At 40.3% G+C, this 22,216-nt stretch overlaps 3 protein-coding genes across 4 annotated transcripts in view; 1 reads left to right on the forward strand and 2 right to left on the reverse strand.

Annotated features, from left to right (window-relative positions):
* Window positions 1-1,266: 1,266 nt before the first annotated feature.
* Window positions 1,267-7,558, reverse strand: LOC117939128 (keratin, type II cytoskeletal 8-like). Of its 2 annotated transcripts, none has more exons than XM_034864148.1 (9): window positions 7,341-7,558; window positions 4,880-5,088; window positions 4,296-4,356; window positions 3,955-4,050; window positions 3,660-3,824; window positions 3,377-3,502; window positions 3,047-3,267; window positions 2,907-2,932; window positions 1,267-2,190 (listed from the first exon to the last, which is right to left on the reverse strand). In XM_034864148.1, the coding sequence occupies exons 1-9, from the start codon at window positions 7,500-7,502 to the stop codon at window positions 1,883-1,885; spliced, it is 1,374 nt and encodes a 457-aa protein (XP_034720039.1). In that variant the 5' UTR covers window positions 7,503-7,558; the 3' UTR covers window positions 1,267-1,882. The 2 variants fall into 2 exon arrangements, with proteins under 2 accessions (XP_034720039.1, XP_034720040.1); XM_034864149.1 differs by lacking the exon at window positions 7,341-7,558 and adding an exon at window positions 5,983-6,241 and having other exon boundaries at window positions 1,647-2,190.
* A 267-nt stretch (window positions 7,559-7,825) lies between these two features.
* Window positions 7,826-11,057, forward strand: LOC117939130 (keratin, type I cytoskeletal 18-like). Its single transcript, XM_034864151.1, has 7 exons — window positions 7,826-8,247; window positions 8,348-8,430; window positions 8,579-8,735; window positions 8,830-8,991; window positions 9,097-9,222; window positions 10,408-10,637; window positions 11,036-11,057. The coding sequence occupies exons 1-7, from the start codon at window positions 7,882-7,884 to the stop codon at window positions 11,040-11,042; spliced, it is 1,131 nt and encodes a 376-aa protein (XP_034720042.1). The 5' UTR covers window positions 7,826-7,881; the 3' UTR covers window positions 11,043-11,057.
* A 1,320-nt stretch (window positions 11,058-12,377) lies between these two features.
* Window positions 12,378-22,216, reverse strand: part of arpc2 (actin related protein 2/3 complex, subunit 2) — a 10,185-nt gene continuing 346 nt past the window's right edge. Inside the window, exons 2-10 of the mRNA XM_034864156.1 lie at window positions 20,719-20,753; window positions 18,759-18,871; window positions 17,494-17,539; window positions 17,081-17,267; window positions 16,614-16,707; window positions 15,804-15,930; window positions 15,602-15,702; window positions 14,176-14,276; window positions 12,378-12,697 (exon numbers count right to left, since the gene is read on the reverse strand). Coding sequence (XP_034720047.1) covers window positions 12,676-12,697; window positions 14,176-14,276; window positions 15,602-15,702; window positions 15,804-15,930; window positions 16,614-16,707; window positions 17,081-17,267; window positions 17,494-17,539; window positions 18,759-18,871; window positions 20,719-20,753 — 826 coding nt within the window. The 3' untranslated portion in view covers window positions 12,378-12,675. The remainder of the gene's footprint in view (window positions 12,698-14,175; window positions 14,277-15,601; window positions 15,703-15,803; window positions 15,931-16,613; window positions 16,708-17,080; window positions 17,268-17,493; window positions 17,540-18,758; window positions 18,872-20,718; window positions 20,754-22,216) is intronic.

Genomic DNA, 22,216 nt, shown 5'->3' on the forward strand with positions numbered 1-22,216 from the left:
CCCCCCCCCCCCATACCATGTATATTGTACACAGTTAAGTTGTAAATTAACCCATGTGTTGTCTCCCATCAAAACTGAAAACCAACACTTTTGTTGAGGCTTTTTATCGATTTATTCAACTTTTTATGTGTTTGTCCCTTTTTTTTAAACACTTTTGACACTTTTTTTCACTTTCTTTGACATTTTTGACAATACTACGTAACACTAACTTATTAACTTTAGTTTTACTGTTATTTTAGGAATTTATGGTCGATAAACCTCATTTGTAGGAAATGATGCCCAATGTTTCAGTTAGAAAAGCAGAAATTAGGAATTATTAAGACTAAAATTAAAGGAAAGTATATTGATAGATAATCACAGACTGGAACATGTCAACTTTTACTCAATATTATTTCAAAACCACTTCAATTTTTTTTTTTAAATAAATGCTATAAAATTGAATAAGACACCCCGAAATTAATGAAAGTAGAGATTTGTACTTGCCAAAGAGCGTTGTGTGGAATCAATCATGTTATTTTGGGTAGTTAAAGGAACATTGATATAGGAAAACAGGTCAATTCGACCCGAGGACAACATGAGGGTTAAACTGGGCCTACAAAAGCGTGTATGGCACCCTAAAGCCTTTATACACACCTTTCTTTATGCATAGAATTCTAAGCTATTCAAATAATTGTTGGCATGATTTTATAAATCATCTTTTAATATTAAACATACCTGTTGATCCGATGAACTGTATCTGTGGATGGCTACCTTACTGACCACCTTGCCAACAGGCCAGTAAGCAGAGATTTATACTTGCTATTAATATGTTGGATTCATGTTAAAACATTGGAATTTTGGAAAAAACCTTCAAAAATTAATTATTTGGAGGTCCCCCTGCAGAGACTCTGAGCACCCCCTAGGGGCCCCCGACCCCCTGTTAAAGATCAGTTGTCTCAGTCAAGCTGTCTCCCCCCCACCTCTTTCCAGGCTTTATGCTAAGCTAAGTACATGTCTACCGGCTCTAGTCATGTATGTATTTACTAGACATTGGATTAAAAAAATCTTACTATCATGTAACTCTTAGGTAAGATAGAAAATGTATTTCCCAAAATGTCAATCTTTAAGTGACTATACTCTTGTGAGTTTATGTGAAAGAAAAAGAGAGCAGACGTATCGTTCATGATGCTTTTGTTAATTTATTGCATTTGATTGCACAAAAGGTTAACAAAAACATACACTTATCCTACCATTAAAATGTAATGGCTTCATTGTGATTACGTTCGATACAGCCTATTTGAGGTAATTGGGTGCAGATACATGTGAGAGAAATAGAACAAATCCAAAGCAGTATGAGAAACCATTTGATGCATACAGTTCTACCCCAGATAAAGGTTTACCCCCCGGTAATGTGACCTGGTGTGACCGTGTATTAAGATGCTGAGCAACAGAACAGAAACACTCCTTTTAACCACCTGCTTAAAGCCACTTGTTCCTTGTTTTAATTTTCACGCATTAGATGGGTGGGTTTTCTTTTTCTACAAATCTTGTTAAGCTCAAAAAGACTACAAGAAAGATGAAAAAATACACTGATGGTACCAGGAACACAAGTATTTGCAAAGGCAAAGAAAGATAAGAAAACCTTTTTAAAATGACTGCTTCACATAAACAAAATGTCCCTAATTTCAAGCACGAGTCATAGTAAAGACGTTCAACCTGCCAAGAAGCTATTGTTAGACTGCAGAAAGCACACAAACAAAATTCATTCCAAACAGGATTATTGCAGTTAAAGACATTTTCATAATGATCCTTGATATTTAACTTAATTCAAAAAAAATTTAATTCACATTTTGCGGACATATTGTAATGCTGTAGGCAGAGGTGTGATGATGGACAGTGCCGGTCAATCTTCAATATAAAGGGAGCTCTCGGACACGACTCTGCCCGCCTCCACCTTCACCCGGATCAGCAGGCGTTTCTTGGAGGTGGGGTACACTGCTGGGACAGCTGTATCTGCCGGGACATCGGTGGGTGCTGGGGCTTGTGGCTTCACTGGCAGGTGGTGCTTCTCTGGCAGGTGGTGCTTCTCTGGCAGGTGGTGCTTCTCTGGTAGGTGGTGCTTCACTGGCAGGTGGTGCTTCTCTGGCAGGTGGTGCTTCTCTGGTAGGTGGTGCTTCTCTGGCAGGTGGTGCTTCTCTGGCAGGTCAACGTCTGCGTGCAAGTAAGGACTGGGATTGGTTGATTGGTTTTTAGAAATCTGAGCGAAAGAGGAGGTTTGATTTTAGTGGGACACAAAACATGAATCAATCACGAAAAGGTTGATATGTATGAAAGAGATGCAGTTTTTTTTTTTTTTTACCATGTCCAATTAATTTATATAACGTTTAGTTTTGTGTTCCTCTCAACCTTTACCTTTACCAGAACTCTTATAAGCAACATCCTGATGGACGATTTTAGCCAGTTGCTTTACTTCAAAAGTGGGCAAGCTGCTACTTGGTGCTATTTGCGGCATTGCCCTCAGGTAATTGAGGGCTTCACTGATGTACAAATTGAAAGACATGTATAAATGTTTTATTTGTGGTTTTCCAACCTGCAGGTCCGGATCCCCACGAGGGGTCCCAAGACAAGTCCAAGGGGGTCACCAAATAATTAGCAGGACAGAAAACCAGACTTCCTTCCTTCCGAACTTTGCTTTTTTTCTTGAAAATTACTGGACAATTTCAACTCTAGACATTTGAATAATGAGAGGGTACGAGCCAAAACAAATGTGGTTCCACAGTTTTCAGCTCTTTCAAAAAAACGTCTGCTATTAAGCCACAGCTGCTCCACGCTACATGTTTACTGTATATGTCTCCAGTATCAGTAGAAAAAAGTTAAAAATCACCACAGAGCAACCAAATCGGAAAATGTAACAACATTGTTCTCACCTGCGCGGTGCATATGGTGGTTCATTCTTCACAGATGGATCAGAGATGGATCAGAGACAGAGAGACAGACACAGTTGTTAGTGCCAGGCTTAACGCATTATGGTGTATTCTACAACAAACAGCAACATCATCTCCCATACCTCTGCTCCTCGCCCTCCAGCAGCTTGCGGTAGGTGGCGATCTCGATGTCCAGCGCCAACTTGAGGTTCATCAGCTTTTGGTGTTCGCGGACCTGTCCAGCCAAGTCCTGCTTGGCCCGCTTCAAGGCCTCCTCCAGCTGGGAAATGTCGTCCCGAGCCTTCAGCAGGTTGTCTTCGCCTTCGGTCCTCATGTCACTGATGTCCTTCATCAGGGACTCTTCCTAACATAAAAAAAAACACAGTCAAAAGAAAATCAGAGGCTTGTTGGATGGACAAAGGTGTGTACTTATACACCTGAACTCTGGCAGTGTTTGACTGTGAAGCACACACCTTCCTTGTGAGAGCTTCCAGTTCCCCGTTGGACCTCTGGATGTGGCGCACCATGTCTGAGATCTCCCTCCTTAATTCACGCACTTCCTGCTCACGCTGTCCTGCATTTGAGACCATGTCATCCATCTGAGGGGAAAAGATGGCACATTTCATCATATCTCTTGGTAACTACAGAGCCGGTTTAAGATTATAGAATGTAACGACAGGAAAATGTACTGCTAAGTACTAGTAAAATGTACTACTGAGTACTATGTCTTCTTCTTTGGGTATAATCCCCCCACACCTTTTTCTGGTTCCACTGCTCGGCTTCGTTCCTGGTGCGGGCGGCCATGTTGGCATACTGATTCTTGACCCCCTCGATGATTTCGTCCATGTCCAGAGACCGTTTGCTGTTGTCCTGTAAGACCACCGTCACATTCTGGACGTGCGACTCCAGCTCCTTGATCTCCTGCAGGGGGCAGAGATGGGGCACACCAGAGCTAGTGTAAAGAACTTCTTCTCCTTCAGGCCAGACAGACTGTAGCTTTCACAGAGCAGAGGTCAAGAACAATAAAAAGTCAAAGAAACGCCATCAATACCTCATCATAGCCAGCCCTGAGGAATTCCAGTTTTCCAATCAGGTCCTCCAGGTCCAGAACCAGATCTACTGCCTCCAAGTGACCTTCATCTACCTCCTGTTACAAACATATGCATATTACACACATGCATAGGAATAAGGACACTCATGTGACATACAGTGCAGAAATGGCTCCCAAAATATCATATTGCCACAGATTCAATCCATAGTGAAAATAGTATGCAATATAACACAAAATACTGTTACCCTTGTGTATTTAAAATGGTGGGAATTAGTAAATTAGAGTGTTTACTATGCGTCTAAATGGTTGAATATATAAGCAGCACAAGAAGCTGAAAGTACCTTTTTCTTGACAACAAACTCATTCTCCAGGTCAGATTTTTTCAGAAATTCCTCCTCATACCTGAAAAATACAGAAAATAAAGAATGATAAGTGGATCTGTGCCGATAATTAAATAGTCCTCTGGGTTCACATTGATATGTATATGAAATTTCCAAATTTGGGATAAAGGATTAGAAATGGCTTCCATTCATGTAACATAATATTACCCAAATTAAGAAATGTAATGTGTCATTTTCCCCTCATTTAAAGACACAGTGCAGCAGTGTCGTAATGCAACAAAGTGCAAATACTTTGTTAATGTACTTAAGTTTCACTTATCTGTACTTTACTTCTAATAATGTAAGTAGATTTAACTTTAGAAAATTACTTGTGATACTTAAGTAGGCTACAATAAATATCAGATACTTTAAAGTAGTCTCAAGTAATTAGGAAGGTGACTAACTTCTACCAAAGTCTTTTTCTGGTAAGCTACTTGTACTTTTACTCAAGTATTGCTTTCAAGTACTTTATACCAGACTAGAGTGCAGGTAGGACGTATTGATAGATGATGGAGGTTTCTGTCTCTAAACATGGACCCACTGACTTGTTCTTGTTGTCCTCCACCTCCTCCTGGTTTTTGAGCAGTGCAGCGTGCAGTTTTTCTTGGTCGTGGAGCAAGGTCTCGATCTGCTGCTCCATCTCGTTCTCCAGCTGCTTGACGATGTCGTTGATTTTCCCCTCGTAGTCCTCATGCTCCCTGAGAATCTTCAGCTTTGTGTCGAGCTTTTTGTTCTCATCCTCCAGGTGTTTCATCTAAGTCAGAGACAGACAAAGTGTGGGGGCGAGGGGAATGGTGAACAGAAATTCCAGAGGAAAAAAACATACAACAGCAGCAACAAAACATGCTAAATCTTGCAGTAAAGTAACTGCAAAATAAATGAGGCATGGTAAAATAATATAATAAAAAATATAAAAAAATATAGTCACATGATGTTATGTGATGGTGTAGAATAAATGTGAGGAATGCCATGTCTAAATATATACTGTAGCTACATGCCAAGTTTTGCACAAGCCAAATATGTATGTGTAGCCCCACCTGCTGGCAACAGAGTAAAACGTGGTTTAAGTGGTACTGAGTCATTTATAAATTAATATAATTCTGGATTAATTCATGAAATTAAAATATCAAGTAATTTATAATTTTCTATACGGTTTAAGGTCGCAGAATATATTTGATTTACATTGTAATCTTTAAATATCTTACTGTTGTACTGTGAGAATAACAATGCGCATGCCCAAAACTAACTGCCCTGCTGCAATTTGACTGGCTGTTTGCCAAATACTGTTGTTATTAGCCTGTAGTTAGCGGGCGGCAGCCGTTAGCATTTCTCTGAAAAAAAGAGAGTAAATGCCGTCACCGTGAATGATGTGGGTTATCTTCTACAGAACACATTTTAAAGTCTGTCTTATATAGAAATACTTGAGATGAAACATGTAATACCCACCAGCTGCGAGATATTTTTATAAACCCAAACCTATGTTAAAATAATCACATTTGACGTGGAGTGGTTCTTCGGCGGCGGGAGAGAAAACAGCTAGTATTAGCTTGTTAGAGAAGACACCTTTTCTTTTGCATTTATATTGCACATACTCCTGGTTGGTTTTAACTTCCCGTGTGTGTTTGAATTCGAAGGGACGGTACCCTACCTGGTCAAGAACAGACTGTCAGGATGTCAAGCATTTTTCTGGGAGGATTTGCCGACATGAAAGCAGCAAGTGCAGATACTAGCTAACCGAATTAGCTAATGAAGGAGAACAGGTAGGCTGTGTGCGCAGTCCAATTATCACCGGGGTAAATAGCGCATTATGTTAACTAGTGTTTTCTGGTTTTACATCTGTGAAAAGTAGTTATTGACCCACCCTTTATCTTACACTTCAAAACGCTGTGTATTAGTTTTATCCAATTTACTCGAAAAACAACAATGTAGGCCTACACAGACCTTTTTTACGGCAAACATATTAGCAAAAGCACACGCGAATTCAACGCCATTAATGATGGCTGCGTTCCATTTAGGAGAGGCCCTGGTATTGTGCATGCTGACTCACTAAAATAGCTTAGTAGGACACTTGATGGAATAGACCCATCGTTAAGGTCATCAATTTCAGCTGTGCTTTTCCTGCTATGACAAGTCAAAAATGTTAAATGTGAAAACGGTCCATTGAGTCCATAGCCTACCACAGACCGTTATATATACAGTCTATGGTCCATACGTTGTCATGGTAACGGACCAGAATCATCCACAAGGTGGCGTCCTTTGTACCTCCAACATTGTCTACATGAAGTGAAGGTTGCAGAAGAAGACGCCTTTCATGGCCTCATGCCAAAGAATTAATTACAGCAGAAAGAGACTGGTATTTGCAATGCTCCAGGTTACAAAAAAGTTTCATTTAACAATTATATCCTTCACTACACTATGGGCTTGTTTTTAATTTGAATAATTTGTAACTATAGCCTACTAAGCTTTGTATAAAAAAGTAAATCAATAGCCGATACAAATACGAACTAAATAAATTAGAAATGCATTAAAAACAACGAAAATAACTGAAACAACTGAATTGAATAAACTATTTGGAATATATGTAATTTAGAAAAAAATTAACAATTACATCCTTCACTACACAATGGGCTTGTTTTTAATTTGAATTATTTGTTACTATAGCCTACTAAACTTTGTACAAAAAAGTAAATCAATAGCCGATACAAGTACGGACTAAATAAATTACGAATGCATTAAAAACAACGAAAATAACTGGAACAACTGAATTAAATAAATTATTTGGAATATATGTCATTTAGAAAACATTTCCGCTAATAGGCTGTAGCCTAGGCTACAACACCAAAAACGGGTGATAAAATAGCCTACAATAAATAAAATACAACACTGTTCTTATGATTTAGTTGTTGTTTTTTTAACGTTTTAAGCACGCTCTTTATTCATTTAGAGATACATACATCAATTACTAATTATTGAGGCTATTATGAATTCAAAATCAAATGTACACACCTTGTCAATCAACCTGACAAACTTGTCATTGAGTCCAACCATGTCGTCCCTCTCCCTGGATTTACCCGACGGGTCCATCCCGTTTTGGCTCGGGTGGCTTTTGAGCGGTGCCGTGCTGCCCGGGGAGTAGGACTGGCTGCTGTAGTCTCTCGGTTTAGACATGTTGCAGTTTGGAAAAGCGAGGGGCAATCTAAGAACTGAACAGATGAGAAGCGAAAGTACCTACAGCCCTGCAGATCCCCCGCTTTTAAGGTGGACAAGGACCACGCATCACCTCCCCAAAACTGCATGCGTCCAATCAAGAGAGGACAAGTACACAATTACAGTGAAAATACCAAAGTATCTACATGAAATACTTGAATTTTGAGTCTGAACCTGTTTGTCCAGGAGTGGTGCCGGGCACCAGGAGCCAATGGCACCGCTTGGGGGGCGGATTTATCGTGCGTAAAAACAGGTATAAAACCCACCTGGATCCATTAAATGTAAGTGACTCTTCAGCCTTTTAAGCTCTCTGTCGCTGTCAACTCTCTCTCATTCAATCATGCCTTCAAACACCGCTGCCAGCATGTTTGGTGGAGCAGGGGGAAGGGGTTCTAGGGTGTCTGTGGCGAGCCTGGAGGGGCTGCGTAACGTGCTGCGCAACGAGACGGACAGAGATGCCGCTCCCGCCGCTCCAGCGACACCTGCGGATACCCCTCCGGCCGCGCCTGCTGCCCCAGGGGACGACAAGCAGGCACTTCGGGGTCTGAACGGCCGGCTGTCCGGCTACGTGGACCGGGTGAAACAGCTGCAAAAGGATAACGACGACATGGAGAAACAGATTGATGACATTTTGGCCAAGAGGAGAACACCCGAGGGGCGCGACTGGGATGAGCTGGAAAAACCCCTGGATAACCTCAAGCAGAGGGTAAGTCATTACATTTCTTTTTTACGTTAATTTTGGAGAAGAAAAATATAAAATAAAATAACTTGGTTTTGGATATTTTTTCGTGCATTCATTTCCAAAGATCAAAGACATCACCAAGGACAACGCCAAGCTGCTGCTCCAGATTGACAACACCAAGCTTGCTAATGATGACTTTAAGAACAAGTAGGCCTAAGTTTTGTGCATTTTTTTTTTTAAACAAAATGAGAAAGAAAAGAAAAGGGGAGGGGGCTCGGGAAATCAAAAGTGAATCATTAGATCAAAATTTCGAGCAAAATGAAACTAAGAGTCTGGTTTTCCTCCCCTTGTGCAGGCTGGACGATGAAAAAAAGGCACGGAAGGAAGTAGAAAAAGACCTGGAGGATCTGAAGAAGACCGCTAAGAATTCCAAGCTGAACCGCATGCAGACACAGAAAGAGATTGATCTGGTGAAGGAGGAGCTCGCTCGCCTCAAGCAGGAGCACAAAGAGGTGAGACTGGAGACACAAACGCACACTCCAAGATCAATTAACACAATTGCATTGTGTGAAATCGGAGGCCAACTTTGTAACCACACTTTTATAGGAAGTGGATGTCCTGCGTGAGAAGATCAAGAACTCTGAGGTGAACGTGGAGATTGATTCTCGGGACTCTAACCTGGCTGAGGTTCTCGACAAGATCCGCCTCCAGTACGATAACATCGCCAGGAAGAACCTGAAAGACTGCGAGGACTGGTACGAGGGCAAGGTGCGTGACCCGCGGGCTCCTAAAGTCAGGAACATGGTTTTCTTGTTTTCTATCTCTCTCTCCAGTCCATCACACCAACTCCATTCCATTTCCCCCCCGCTCCAGTTTAGAGACATCAAGTGGGTGCAGGCCCAAAACAATGAAGACCTGCACACTGGACAGTCAGAGCTCAAGGATCTGCAGAAACAGGCCCAGTCTCTGGATATTAAGAGCCAGAGTTACCACAGCAAGGTAACAACACACAAGCCTATGTCCCACTGCCATAAAATACAAGTATACAGCATAATACTAAAAGAGTTCATTCTTCATGTCAGGAAAAGTGATAGTAGAAACACAGCACCGTAAAAATACTTTGTTACAAGTAAAGGTCCTGCAATGAAAATGTTCCTAGAGTAAAAAATGCATCATCTGAAAAATGTACTTGAAGTGTTAAAACCAAAGTACTCAATGCAGGAAGTCCTCAAACAGTTCTGTGTTTAATGGTCCAATGGTTTTAATCTGGACTTACTCCTGTGCTTACGGCTTCATTGGCTACCAATCGGTTTTAGAGTGCATTTTAAAATTTGAATCATTACTTAAAGAGCCTTGCATGGTCAAGCTCCATCTAACATCCAGGATCCGTTGCACACACACTCTTCTGGTCACTCTCTGAGGTCTTCGGACCAAGATCTTTGAACCGTTCCCCGAACACATTTTTTAAAACCAGAGGTGATCGTGATCTTTTCTGTGGCGGCTCCGAGTCCCTGGAATTCTCTCCGTTTAGCCTTGAGAGCCTTGGATTCTATGGAAACCTTTAGAAAACACCTGAAGACACAGTGTTTTAGACAAGCTTTTAATTAGCCACATGGTTTAGTATTTTATGTTTTTATTTGTTTAACTCCCGTCTGTGAAAGGTGCCATATAAATAACTTACTTACTTAACAACTATTAGGCCGTTATGTTGTCGGGTAGTTTAATTCATCATAAAACATTGTATTTTCTAACAACTATATCTGTCAAGTTAATGCAGTAGATGATGTGAAACTAAGCGGGTAAAAGTAGAAACTGGCATGGAAAGACTTAAGTAAAGTACCTCACATTTTTTACTTAAGTACAGTACTTGAGTAAATAGGTACATAATTACATTTCACCACTGGTCAGGAGAAATTAGTTTTCAAAACAAATGCAGGCATTTACTTGTCTTTTTCAAAAGCATTCCTGACTGTCCTGTCATTACACTGTGAGTCTTCTACTTTAGGACAGACAAGGTGTCTCACTGCCACCTGGATCTGCTCTTGCATAACCAAACAAACTATGAACAGGCCAAGATGTGTTCTTCTAAGGTCTCGTCTCTTTGGTCAAATACACAAAGACAAAAGACATTTGAGCGTAGGACTCCAAAAAGACGACAGAAATCCCTGGGTGTCTTCCTTTCAGATCCACGGTCTGGAGGAGGCCCTGAGGAGCACCAAAGTGGAGTACGGTCAGCGTCTGTCCCCCCTCAACCAGCTGATACTGAACCTGCAGGCGGAGCTGAAGGAAGTGAGGGCGCGGGTGGAGCGCCACGTGGAAGACAACAATAATCTGCTGTGTGTGAAGATGAAGCTGGAGGCGGAAATCAACAACTACCAGCGACTGATGCAAGACATGACCCCTGATCCCGAAAGGTGAGGACGGAGACAGCTCAGATGTTTCATGATGTTTGTGTGATGTCAGCGAGCTCAAGTCCCATCCTATTGGTTAAAAAGGAACTTATGTTGTCGGGTGGAGACACAGCTCCGCCCAGGGCAAAAATGATACTTGGGATAGAAAAAAAAACAAGGGTAATAAAGTTAAAATGTTATTTCTCACATCTTCAGCTAGCATTTCTATCATTTAGTAGGGATGGAATGCTCTTATCTAGTTCATAAAGCCTTTTACTGAAATAGTTTTACATTTTGGGAAATAGAAACCTACTGGCTTTTTAAGCGAGTTAGAGGACAAGAAAGGAAAAAGCATAAACCCTCATGGTGTATCTGTTTCTTACTTCTCGGCATACTTACAGTCTCCTCCTCTTCCCCGACAGCTTGTAGTTTTCTATAAAAGACGTCGGGCGCAGCGGTGAGTTCTGGATCAAGCTTTACAAAATAAAAATGACAAAGCCTTTCGCGTGTTTGTGCTGGGACCTGATTCCGAAGTCTATCTCTACCACCAAGAAAGTCCTGGGTCAACTACTGGCTGAGAGGCTTTCTCAGTGGCAACTTTCCCACTTTTCCACCTTTTTGTATTTTTTAAAAATCAGAGTTAATGCTGCACTATGAGTTCCTGCTGGGTCTTTTTTTCTTCTATCACTCAGCCAAGATTCATGTTAAACTGAATCCCACTGTTGCTGCCTAACCTGTAGAATTACTAAGAGGTTCTCAGCAAATAAATGTTGGATTTTGAAAGAAAGTCACTCGGCTGTGTTTCATTTCCTCACTCTTTTGATACATACATTTTGTGTCCATTTTCAAAAAAAATAACTTTACACAACTTATTCTAATAATAACAAATTACAGTGATTCTTAACCAGGGAAACGTTTGCATAAATTATGAAATAGACAAAAATGATGGAGAGCTCGAGGCGAACTGTCAACAGCTTCCGTCCAAGCGTAGTAATATTCATGCCAACACGGCATTGTGTATTTGTAGATTAACCATATTAATTGTACTACTATTGAACATATGATTTACATGTGAAGAAGAAAAATATCACCGTCAGAAGCACCAGTGATTCTGTATTTGTTGAATGTTTAGTTAATTTCTTTGGTTTTTAAAAGGATATATGATTTTTAACCAATACGCAGGATAATGTACGGACATGAGAAGACGACACTACAGTAAAATGTAGAAATAAACAAAAAAACTTACAAATATATTGTAATAAAATATATTTTAAAAGCCTTTAAACTAATGTAGCCTCAGACACACTTTAAAATCTAATTAAGTATAATATTTATAGTCAGTGTATAAATATATTTTTTTGAAATAAGTTTAATTTTGTCAAAAATGGATAAAAAAAAACATACAATTCAGTTAAGTTAGATACACCCCCTTAGACAACAATAACGACAAAGCATGACAAAGTGAATCAATTTGGACTAAAATATTCAGTGGACAAAACTCTGGGACACATAAGCAAATATAAGAGAGTCACAAAATTAGCACACATTGAAACCAGAGATGGTTTTTTTGCAAGAGTGATTCATTTTTATTTAATTTTAAATGACAATGGTACAGATGACATGAAAGCACAGAGAGGAGGGAAGGGGGGGGGGATTGAAATCCTCCAATAAATGGATTTTTGCATGGTGAGGGTTGAGAGGCAAGCAAGAGTACCAAATGGAGTAAAAGATATCGTATCAAAAAATTTCAATTTCTTTTCTCATATATATATATTTGTATAGGACTAATAATTCTCTTTAACTATGCAAAGCAAGGAATGCCCTTTTTTCCATTTTTCTTGAGCCTTGGCTTTCCCTAAGTAGCCAACATTATTATTAATTTCAACAAAAAAAAAAAAAGGAAAGGAAAAAGACTGGACTGGTATCTGGGGCTGGGCGGGGGCATTTAGAGGCGATCTGGAGTCCTGTCCAACACGGCGTTGAGTAGCGCGTTTGGGCATATCCACGGGGGTTTGAATTTATCTGGTGGTGGTGGTGGTGGTGGTGGTGGTGGTGTAGGGCCTCAGCGGGAGAAGGTCTTTCCACTGAAGAATCAAACAATAGACAATAGAAACATTAGACGCCACATAAAGAACATGACACCCGACAAGTTAGTACCCACACACTTTAAATCCTTGTGAGAACCGACAGTCCAAACTACGTCTACGAATAATTACACACTTTGGGGAATAGGTTGATTTGCTTTCTTTTGTCAAATAAGCATATTTTAAGAAACTGTTCCTTTAAAATGAAACTAAAAGCTTGACACTACCTATGCGTCTGTCCTGTTGTTGTTGTTGTTGAACAGCTAAGAGACTGGATATTGCAACATATTGTACCAGAGTTCATCTGTCGTCAGAGTCAGCTTTATCTGCCAGGTATGAGGACACGTACGAGGAATTTTTCGTTGAAGCGTCGTTGCTCACAATGTGCTTTCACGTACAAAACAACCAAAACTAAAAAATAGGCACTAATGTATACATACTCTAAACAGAAACAATATAGAGGCATGAGTGCAATGAATAGTTCAATAATTATTATTTAAATGTGGAGCATAGTGCAAAGGATACTGGGATCAATAGTATTATGTTATTATATTACATTATGAACAGTTCTGATATGGGAAATGAGATTGATGAATAAATAACAAATAAGTGAGATGTGAGATTGGGAATGATGAGTAAATAGTAAATAATAAGTGAGATATGAGAATGAGAATTATCAGAATAACTTGATAGGGATTCTGATAACTGCAGCATGTTTGTGGTATGATTTAATATGCAAACAAATTAAACAATATGCGGTCGACACAGTTCTAGATTTGTGCGAATGGCATAGCTTACTTATTGCATAGCTTGTACTTGTATTTTTTTTTTACCGTGTAGCCAACCCAAAATGCATTTGGACCGTTTCTCCCTCTTTGAGACTTACGAAGGAGACAGTTCCCTCCTTATTGCAGTTACACGTTAACCACAGAACAAAGGCTCCCTGTGCTTCCACAGTATATATTTACCAATTATTTCAGAGCTACATGGCTAAAAAAATAGTGTCTGTGTAACTGTTTGGAGGTTTTAGCGAAGCAGAGAGCTGTAAAAAATATATATTTCTGAGTCACAGCACTGCAAAAACAGTAGGGGCAAACACAGCCGCACCTCGAAAACACACAAAGATACAGAGGAAAAGAATGCAGAGATAGTGTATCTCGGAGCGGAATCTGGTTGTGGTCTGCTTTCAACTGCGAGAATCAGTCAGGAAATTATTCAAAAACATCACTGCAGCTCTCCAAAGAGGAGCCTTCAAACATTGGGATTAAGGATGCATGAAATGAATCTGTGAAATTAAGCTTGTTTATGAAACAGTTGGATAAAAAAAAAAATCCTAAAATTTGATCGATGGCATCCAAAAAAACACCACACACAGAATCACGGTGTTGTGTTAGATAGAAATAGATGAGCAACACCTAAATCGGAGCATTAGGGTGGAGAACCGAGAGGTGGGTGTCCAAAGAGCAGAGGTTACTCACGAGATGGTCTTCATCTCTTTCTTCTCGGCGTCGGGTCGAGCGCGGTTCAGCACCTTGAGGAATTCTGACGTCTTGGCCCTCATGCGTGTGTGAATGTAGGCCTGCGGAAGACAGTACCTTATGTAAGAGATTGTAATCGCACAGGAGAGTGTCGAAAAAGCTCATTTAACAAGACGCACATGCAGGTGTTTATTTTGTGAAAAATAAGATGTCCACATTTTGTGTCTGTATCCTTAACACAGCGTGTGGCAGAGACAAGGGCATAACAGCGGTTTTGACAGCGTATTATGTCATGTTTCTCAAGCTGAACCCACCCTCAACTGTCCAGCAATCCGTCACCCACGCAGACACGCCGCTGTCCGTAGCAAACACATCCAACGCCATCCAAGGAATTTGTCAAAAATAGCACAAAAGCCTAACACCTTCCTCTAATGAATGCCATCCTAAAAGTCCATTAGCGTGTCTCCTATTGTGTGTAAAGCGTACACAAACGCCCACGCACTTCCCTAAAAACCTGTTTGTTCACTGAGCAAGACGTCGTCAGCCGAGACCTTCGTTTGATCTCACGTATAGCTGATGGAACGTGTTGTTGTGTTGAGTTGACATGTGTCAGTCATTTGTCCACTCCTCTAATGTTCCTCAGTAAAACAATAAAGAAACGGTACTTAAGCTCTAAATCAGTGCCATCCTGACACTGAAATTAGCAGCAGGTTTTTTCTTTTTTGTGTATACAGTATTTACTGACAAACTGTAATGAATGTTATTTTGGACCACATTTGTCACCTCTTTTTCCAATAGCACTATAAAGATTGCAGATGGATTTAAAGTAATCCTAACAAATGTTACATACAGTATGACGGCAGTATGAAAAAAATTTATTTTTATAAAAGGTCAAACACCACCAGAGAATGTTTTAATGAAAAGAAATCCAGGTCATGTACATGTTCAGCCATGTTAATCTTCAATATTCATTTAGCTGCGGTTGAGCCTCAAACTCTTAAAGCCTTACACCTTAAATTATCACAACAACAGACTATCTGTCCAAACATAATAATAATAATAATAATAATAATAATAATATATATTAAAAAAAATATTCCTATAACAAGCATTTATTACTTAACTCCAGATCACATTGAAACTTTGGGGGGGAATTGCGTCACAATTATAAAGCCAAGAAAATACTACATTCATTATCTATAAGGCCTAATAGACATATCAGAGAGTGGATTGTTCCGGTTACTTTAGAGCTTCATTAGGAGAGATTCCTAAAACTATATTGATCCGTCTACATCTTTGAGAATATTTTTCCAAAGAGTCTCCAAGACCAAATTGATCTGCCCTTACAGAATATACATTTCTAAATACTTAAAAAGGAAACTCGAAGAATGTCTGGAGCATATTCTGGATTTGTAGTGGAACTGACCTTGGAGCACTTTATGTGGTAGTGCAGGTAGTCCCTGAAGGTGTGGATGAGGTTGATGGTGTTGTCTCTGGCATTGGCATTGGTGTGACGTGGGAACAAAACTGAAAACATCAAAACAGCGGATACACGTGAGTATTAACTTGGTAAATTGGTTAGACAATTACGGAAGTATAGCTTCAGCCAATGCTTAACAGATACGGACCGAAAGTGATGTATCCAATGTTGTCCCCAACAGCGGCGTCTGTGTCCTTCAGCTCTAGTGGGGGCTCCCTGTGGCTGAACAGCACCTGGGGGGCTGTGTGGCTGGCCCGCCGACCCTCTTTGAACTCCTACACAGAACAAGTGTACAATATGCATTATTAATTTTAAGTTATTTAGTAAAACACAATATAAGAAGTACAGTGTAGTCAAATACTTGACTACTAGTCATAGAATTACAAACAATTTAAAAAAGGGGAAAAAGAATGTTAGCTTAACAGCAAAGAAGTAAATCTGGTCAGCTATGAAGATTAGCTTGTTAGCTAGCTAGCTTATTTAGTTAGCTGCAGGCTGGTAGAGCTAATATAATCTTAGAAGGTTAGCTAGGCTAAGTAGCTAACAAATAATTTAGTACATAAATAAATAGGCTTTCAACTAACGGTGAGAGTGCTATGCTACATCATATTAACAACTTTCTTGCTCTCCATTCCTTACAACATAGTATTGCCGCGTTCATTAGCCGAACAGGAAGAACGAATAAAAACACTTGGGAGTGTAATATAAGTCACATAATATACTTAGCCATAGCCATTTATATTGTGCTTTGTTAAAAAGAGAAACTACATATACATTTTCTTTTTACTTAACTGAATCAAGTTAATACTGGGGTTTAATTCAATGTAACTGGCAGCCATTTTGCCTCCGGCTTGTTGGTTGGCCTGCTTCGGTCTAGTCTGACCTACGAGTAGTTCTAGTATGACCTCACCAAATTTCCTCAATAGCGAATATAATGTACATGCGTGGCCTCACACACCTGCATGAAAACTTTGCCGATGATGACGTCGTCGTCGTCTTTGAACACTGTGCTGAACACCACGGTCACTCGGTCTTTCTTGGCCTCCAGATACCTGAGAAGGATGTCAGATGGATGAAAAGGATAAAAGAAATCAGAGCTTAATTATGTGAGGACTACAACATATTTCCCATACAAGAGCTACTACAGAAATTGTCACTTCACAGGAGTGCAAATATTTGTTTTAGCTGTATAACAAAAGGTAGTGGCTATAATTAGCCTGTTTCCATTTTATTAGCCAACTAGGACCATGAATTATTTAAATAGCCACAACCCCCGATAAATGAGTGTATTTATTTCACAACGGTCACATCTCAGTTAAATATCCGAAATTTGCATTTCTAAAAGGTTACTCTAGAGACACCAGCCAGCCCACCACAAAGACATTAGACCAAGCTCTTCCGTTCTGTTCCCCCCACCCCACGTACATGGACTCATCGTCTCTGTAGTGGACCACGGCCCTCTTCTCGCCCTCTTTTCCCTCTTCCTGGAACTTGAAGTACTTTTCAAACACTGAGGCGAAGCAGTTTCTCTTGAGCATGCCCGCCTGGTGGACAACCTCATCTTTATTGGCTGGTAGCGCCTCCAGGTCGTAGAGGAGGGACACGTTGTAGCCTGGGAGGAAAAACGATCACAAACGACCGGTTGGACAACATCTCCATCGAGTAGTGGCACTCTGTCAAACACTTCTTTTTGATTTCACCCTTTTCAATTAAAAGGAAGAAGTGAGCTACCACAAACTAACAGTGTGTAGAAATGAGGAACAAAAGGTATGTGGTGTAGCGATCTAAAACTGATTTTAGCAGTCTAACAAGCAATCAGTAAATGTGTTAGAACTTACCAGCCTCAGCTGAAACGAGGAAATTCCCATAGACCCTCTTGAGCAGCTGCAATTAAAAAGATGAGCTTTATTTGCATCTTACTTTCAAATACAGAAATAGTAGAATTTGTAAAAAAGCAAAACTACCTCATTTATTATAACTTAAAAGCAAAATGGTGCTGCCATTTGGATTATAGAATAGGGAACGGGTCCTTAGAGTTAGGGAGATTGACCATTAGTTGTTCTCTTGTGATTGAACTGGTACTTCTAAAGCAATTTCCTTTTATCGTCAAAGTTCTTATCATTTCAATGATTTTTATAGCTTTGGGAATCCTCTCGGAGTCCTCCGAGACAAAGCAGGTGGTTCGAAAGACGACAAGAAACTAGCTGAAATGTCAACACCAATAAAAAGCTGAGAAAGAAATGCCGGAAACGTACCACCAAAGGTCAACAAAAGACAGAGTGTGGTCTACTACCTTCTTCCTAAATTTAGTCTGAGCAGCAAAGCAGTCAAACGGAGACTTAGATAAGAACAAGAATAAATAAGACTTCCATCCGCCCTGACTGCTCTCATAAATAGACTTCTCACCGGCTGAATAACTGAATGGGACAGTGCTGAACCATTCACTTATCCCTCTGCTCTCAACTTTTAGGGAACAAGGAGGGACGTCGCTGGACTGCAGCCAAGACATTCATGCACAGTGGCTGCTGCTGCAGCTCTCAGTCAGCACTTCCTCGCCTGGGGTGAGTCACACTAACTCACTTCCTGTTTCTACCAGAAGCCTCAGCAGCTGCTTTCTTCCTTACATGGCAACAGAGCTCTTGTGGTAGAGGCAGGTAGGGGGGTGGGTGTGTGGGGTGTGTGTGTGTGTGTGTGTGTGTAGATAGCAATCATAAACTCACTTAGCTTTAAAAGAAAACAAAACAAATATATATATGTTCACACTTTCAGCTCAAGAAGCAGCAGTGCATGTTTGCACAGTGACTGTAGGTTTAAACAGCTCACAAAAACAATCCTCAATGAAAATGGAGATAAATCATGAAAGCAATTGTTGACCTCGGCATGATCAGTTTATTTTCCCACCAGAGGAACAATTTGTGAGAAAACCCACTTGTAAAATGACTTTTAGGACGCCCATGAATAAAGGTTTACTCCTCCTAAAAATGCCCCCCAAAAATAAGAACCTTTCCAGGTCTTGCAGACACCCCGGTTTGTTGATACACAGCTTGTGACCCGAGTGTTCTGGGTTCTTTATTTACGTTGCGCCCTCATCAGTGTGTCGTACCTCGTCCGCCCCGTGCTCCTGCAGCTCCTTGTAGAACTTGAGGGAGATGCTGACCATCACTTTGGTCTTGTCCCCGTTGGGGTTGGAGATGTGGTACAAGACGCCATCGAAATCTGCAACAGAGATGGACATGAAACATTAAAGCCTGCAGGCGATAAAATCAACCTCCCAACCCTTTCTTTCCGGCAACTTGACACACGGACACATTTTCCATTTGGCACATCTTAAATATTAACCGCAATTCACGCCGATATAATCGATTATTTCAATCAATTAAATATGGCCGCGTTTTCACCTGGTATTAAAATCCCATCTAAATGATCCTATGTAAGCTTTAAGAACACTTGTTGTGGAGGAAAAAGTTTATTTTGCATTATAATCCTTGACAACAGCTAAGTGGGTCACTTGTATAACTTGTTTATTCACTGCTGTATAACTATTATTATTGTTTTGTGTTTCATTTATCAATTGTAGGTGTTTCAATTATCAACTGTATAATTGTTTTGTGTTTCATATATCAATTATATAACCTGTGTTTTGAGAAGTTGCAACTTGTTTTGGTCATGTTTTAAGGACGGTGCTCCTGTTTTGGAAATACGGTTTCGAGGCAGGTGCGCCAGACTCGCCTCGACGGCTGAGAGCGAGAGCGGGGGCTGTATTCTGTGGCGAAATAAAGAGACATTTATTTTAGCAGAAATAGTGCTTGTGGTTATTGACAGTGCGAGTCGGTTGCTCACAACTTTACTGTGTTCCGTGGCGGGATAAAGGGACGGTTTATCCTGGCAGAAACAGTGTTTTGGGGTTATTTGGTTGCAGCCGACCACTTCGCGATCCTGCCTAAAGATTTCATAAAACACTTGTACAATAAGTACTCATTGAGATCCCTTCACTCAAGACTACGTTTGGAGGTGGTTTAGGAACATATGATCACATTCTTTAGGCAGTGTGTATGTGTCCCGGGCCACATAAGGACCACCAACTCAACTGTTATGCGGATTAGATCTATGTATGTTACTGTTGGTGTTATTGTTCCGGTGCTGCCTGCTCTTATGTCCCCTCCTGTCTGGAGATGGGTCTCCTGCAGTTGCCTATAAAAGGCAGCCGCCAGAAGACAACGTCCTTATTTTTGATTTCATAACTGTCACTAAAAATAATGAAAATGCAGGACATTACTGACATCATTCCAGGTCTTACGTCGCAACTTCTCCTTTCGCTATTTAGAAGCCGGCGAATCTGAGTGGTCATTTCATTTCTTTTAAGTTCTTCACAGTAAAAGTCCCGTAATTTAGTTACTCAAAAGCTTTAATTATGATTTTTTTTTTAAACCTTCTCTTTTTACATATAGAGCAAAGAAGTAAGATAGATATTTTAAAAAATGGGAAATAATAGTGTTACAGCTGCAAAATATCAGTCACACAGCACCGAATATAAATCTAAAATCTAAGATCATTATTATTTTTATTAAGATCTAATCAAAAGAGATAACTTTCGCATTTGGAGTCCCATTCTACTTCTAGTTGGGACGTTTCTGGAGCTGTACACTTGTAATCCGATCACTCGGATCCAATTTTAATACCAGGTGGATATGCGGCCTTTGTGTCATCTAGCAGCAATTACTGGCAGGGCTGACGCATATGCAACAGGTTGACTACACAACAGGAAGATTGCTGGTGTGATGACAACAGCAAAAGCACAGCTACAAATCTGTTTCACCTCCAGCAGTAGCGTTGAAACTTTATAGTATTCATAGTTCTAAAATCAGTAGGTGATTACTCAGTAGACGGACAATGGTTGACTCTGCCAACATAGGCTAGTAGTAATGGTTTGGTTTTACTTAAGATAATGTCGTTACAGCCAACCATAACCATGCCGTTAATCAACTGTGTGGCGATTTACACAAAGAAATTCAAAGAAACAACAAAAAAAGACAGCTGTTAGATAGCACGACAAATAATCTCACCTGCAAACGTCACATCGACGGCCTCGGGTTTGGTTCTGCAAGGAGAAAGTAAAAATGGGACAGATGCATTAAGAAAATAGTCATAAGTTGTTGAGCCCCATGTAAATGACATAATATTCAGCCTGTGGTGAATTTGACCAAATCTCCTTTTCCTATGAACAGACAAAGTCATTTTTTGGGCAAAAATACCAACAGTTCCAATATTAGATAAGGTAATATATAAATTGGGTTTGTTACTATTTGTGAAAAAAATCATGGCAGAGAATGATACATATGATATCACGACACACACACACACACACACACACACACACACACACACACACACACACACACACACACACACACACACACACACACACACACACACACACACACACACACACACACACACACACACACACACACAACTATTCCATTTGGGGTGTCCGAGTCTACTGGACCCGAGTGTATTTTCATGTATGAAGCTATGTTGTATTTCTCCACCTGCTAGTCCCGCACAAAGTTACAACATTGTTCCATTTCAAGCACGTTCACCTGTTCTGGTTAAGTTCTAAGAAATAAGCACCAATAATGATCAAAAATCTTTTTTTCTTTTTCTACCCTTTATTATAATTTCCTTGATTTCTGACAAAACCTGAAAATTATCATATGATCATAAATGTGATCTCACAAGGGTAAAAGGCAACTATGGACCATAAAGGATGTATATATCATTGGTAATTGAGCTAATGTAAACATCTAGTAGTATTTTTTTCATGGCTCTATTGATTTAAAAGCCTAATAAAGTGGTAGGTCAACCAGACACGGGAACATTGGCTGTTTAACAAACATATGAAGACCACACAAGGGTTAGTAGTAAATAAATGCATTGGAGGTGGATGTTGCAGTTAGTCCTGTATCCTGTGCAGGACCTGCTGCACAGACTTGACTCAGCTTGACTAAAGGAATGCGGAAGCTGGATGTATATGGGCGATGGTTAGCTAACAAGTAGCCGCTAACTGGTTCTAGGGTGCTGTGGAAAGCAAATAAGTGGCTTGCGTTAAGTGAAAACACCAACCTAAACTATAATAACATGAGCCATATCTGTGGTTAACCGGATATTAGTTTGTGTTCGACATGACGTGTCAAAAAAAAAAAGTACTCCTTAGAAGATGTGTTCCACTAGCCGTAAATCCTGGTTGCTTCCCCTGGTTAATGCGAGGTACCTTTAATGCTATGCAGCCTCGTGTAACGTTTCAAAATGTAGCAATATAATCTAAAATGTTGTGTTAGTTTACCTCCGCGGACTGTGGGGAAACCGCCAGGAGAGCTCGAAATCATTAGGGGTACAAACTGTGGCACAACACTGACCGTGCAGACACACCCCAGCTTTGGGCAAAACAGTCACGGCCGCTCAGCAGGGACATTCAGTGTCCTTTTCTTTGACAACAACTACTTCTAACTAGCTGACTTGTGCAAAGCTACACACGTTTATCAGCTGCATTCGAAATACACC

The sequence above is a fragment of the Etheostoma cragini genome, chromosome 24, assembly GCF_013103735.1.
Source record: "Etheostoma cragini isolate CJK2018 chromosome 24, CSU_Ecrag_1.0, whole genome shotgun sequence".
NCBI classification, from domain to species: domain Eukaryota; kingdom Metazoa; phylum Chordata; class Actinopteri; order Perciformes; family Percidae; genus Etheostoma; species Etheostoma cragini.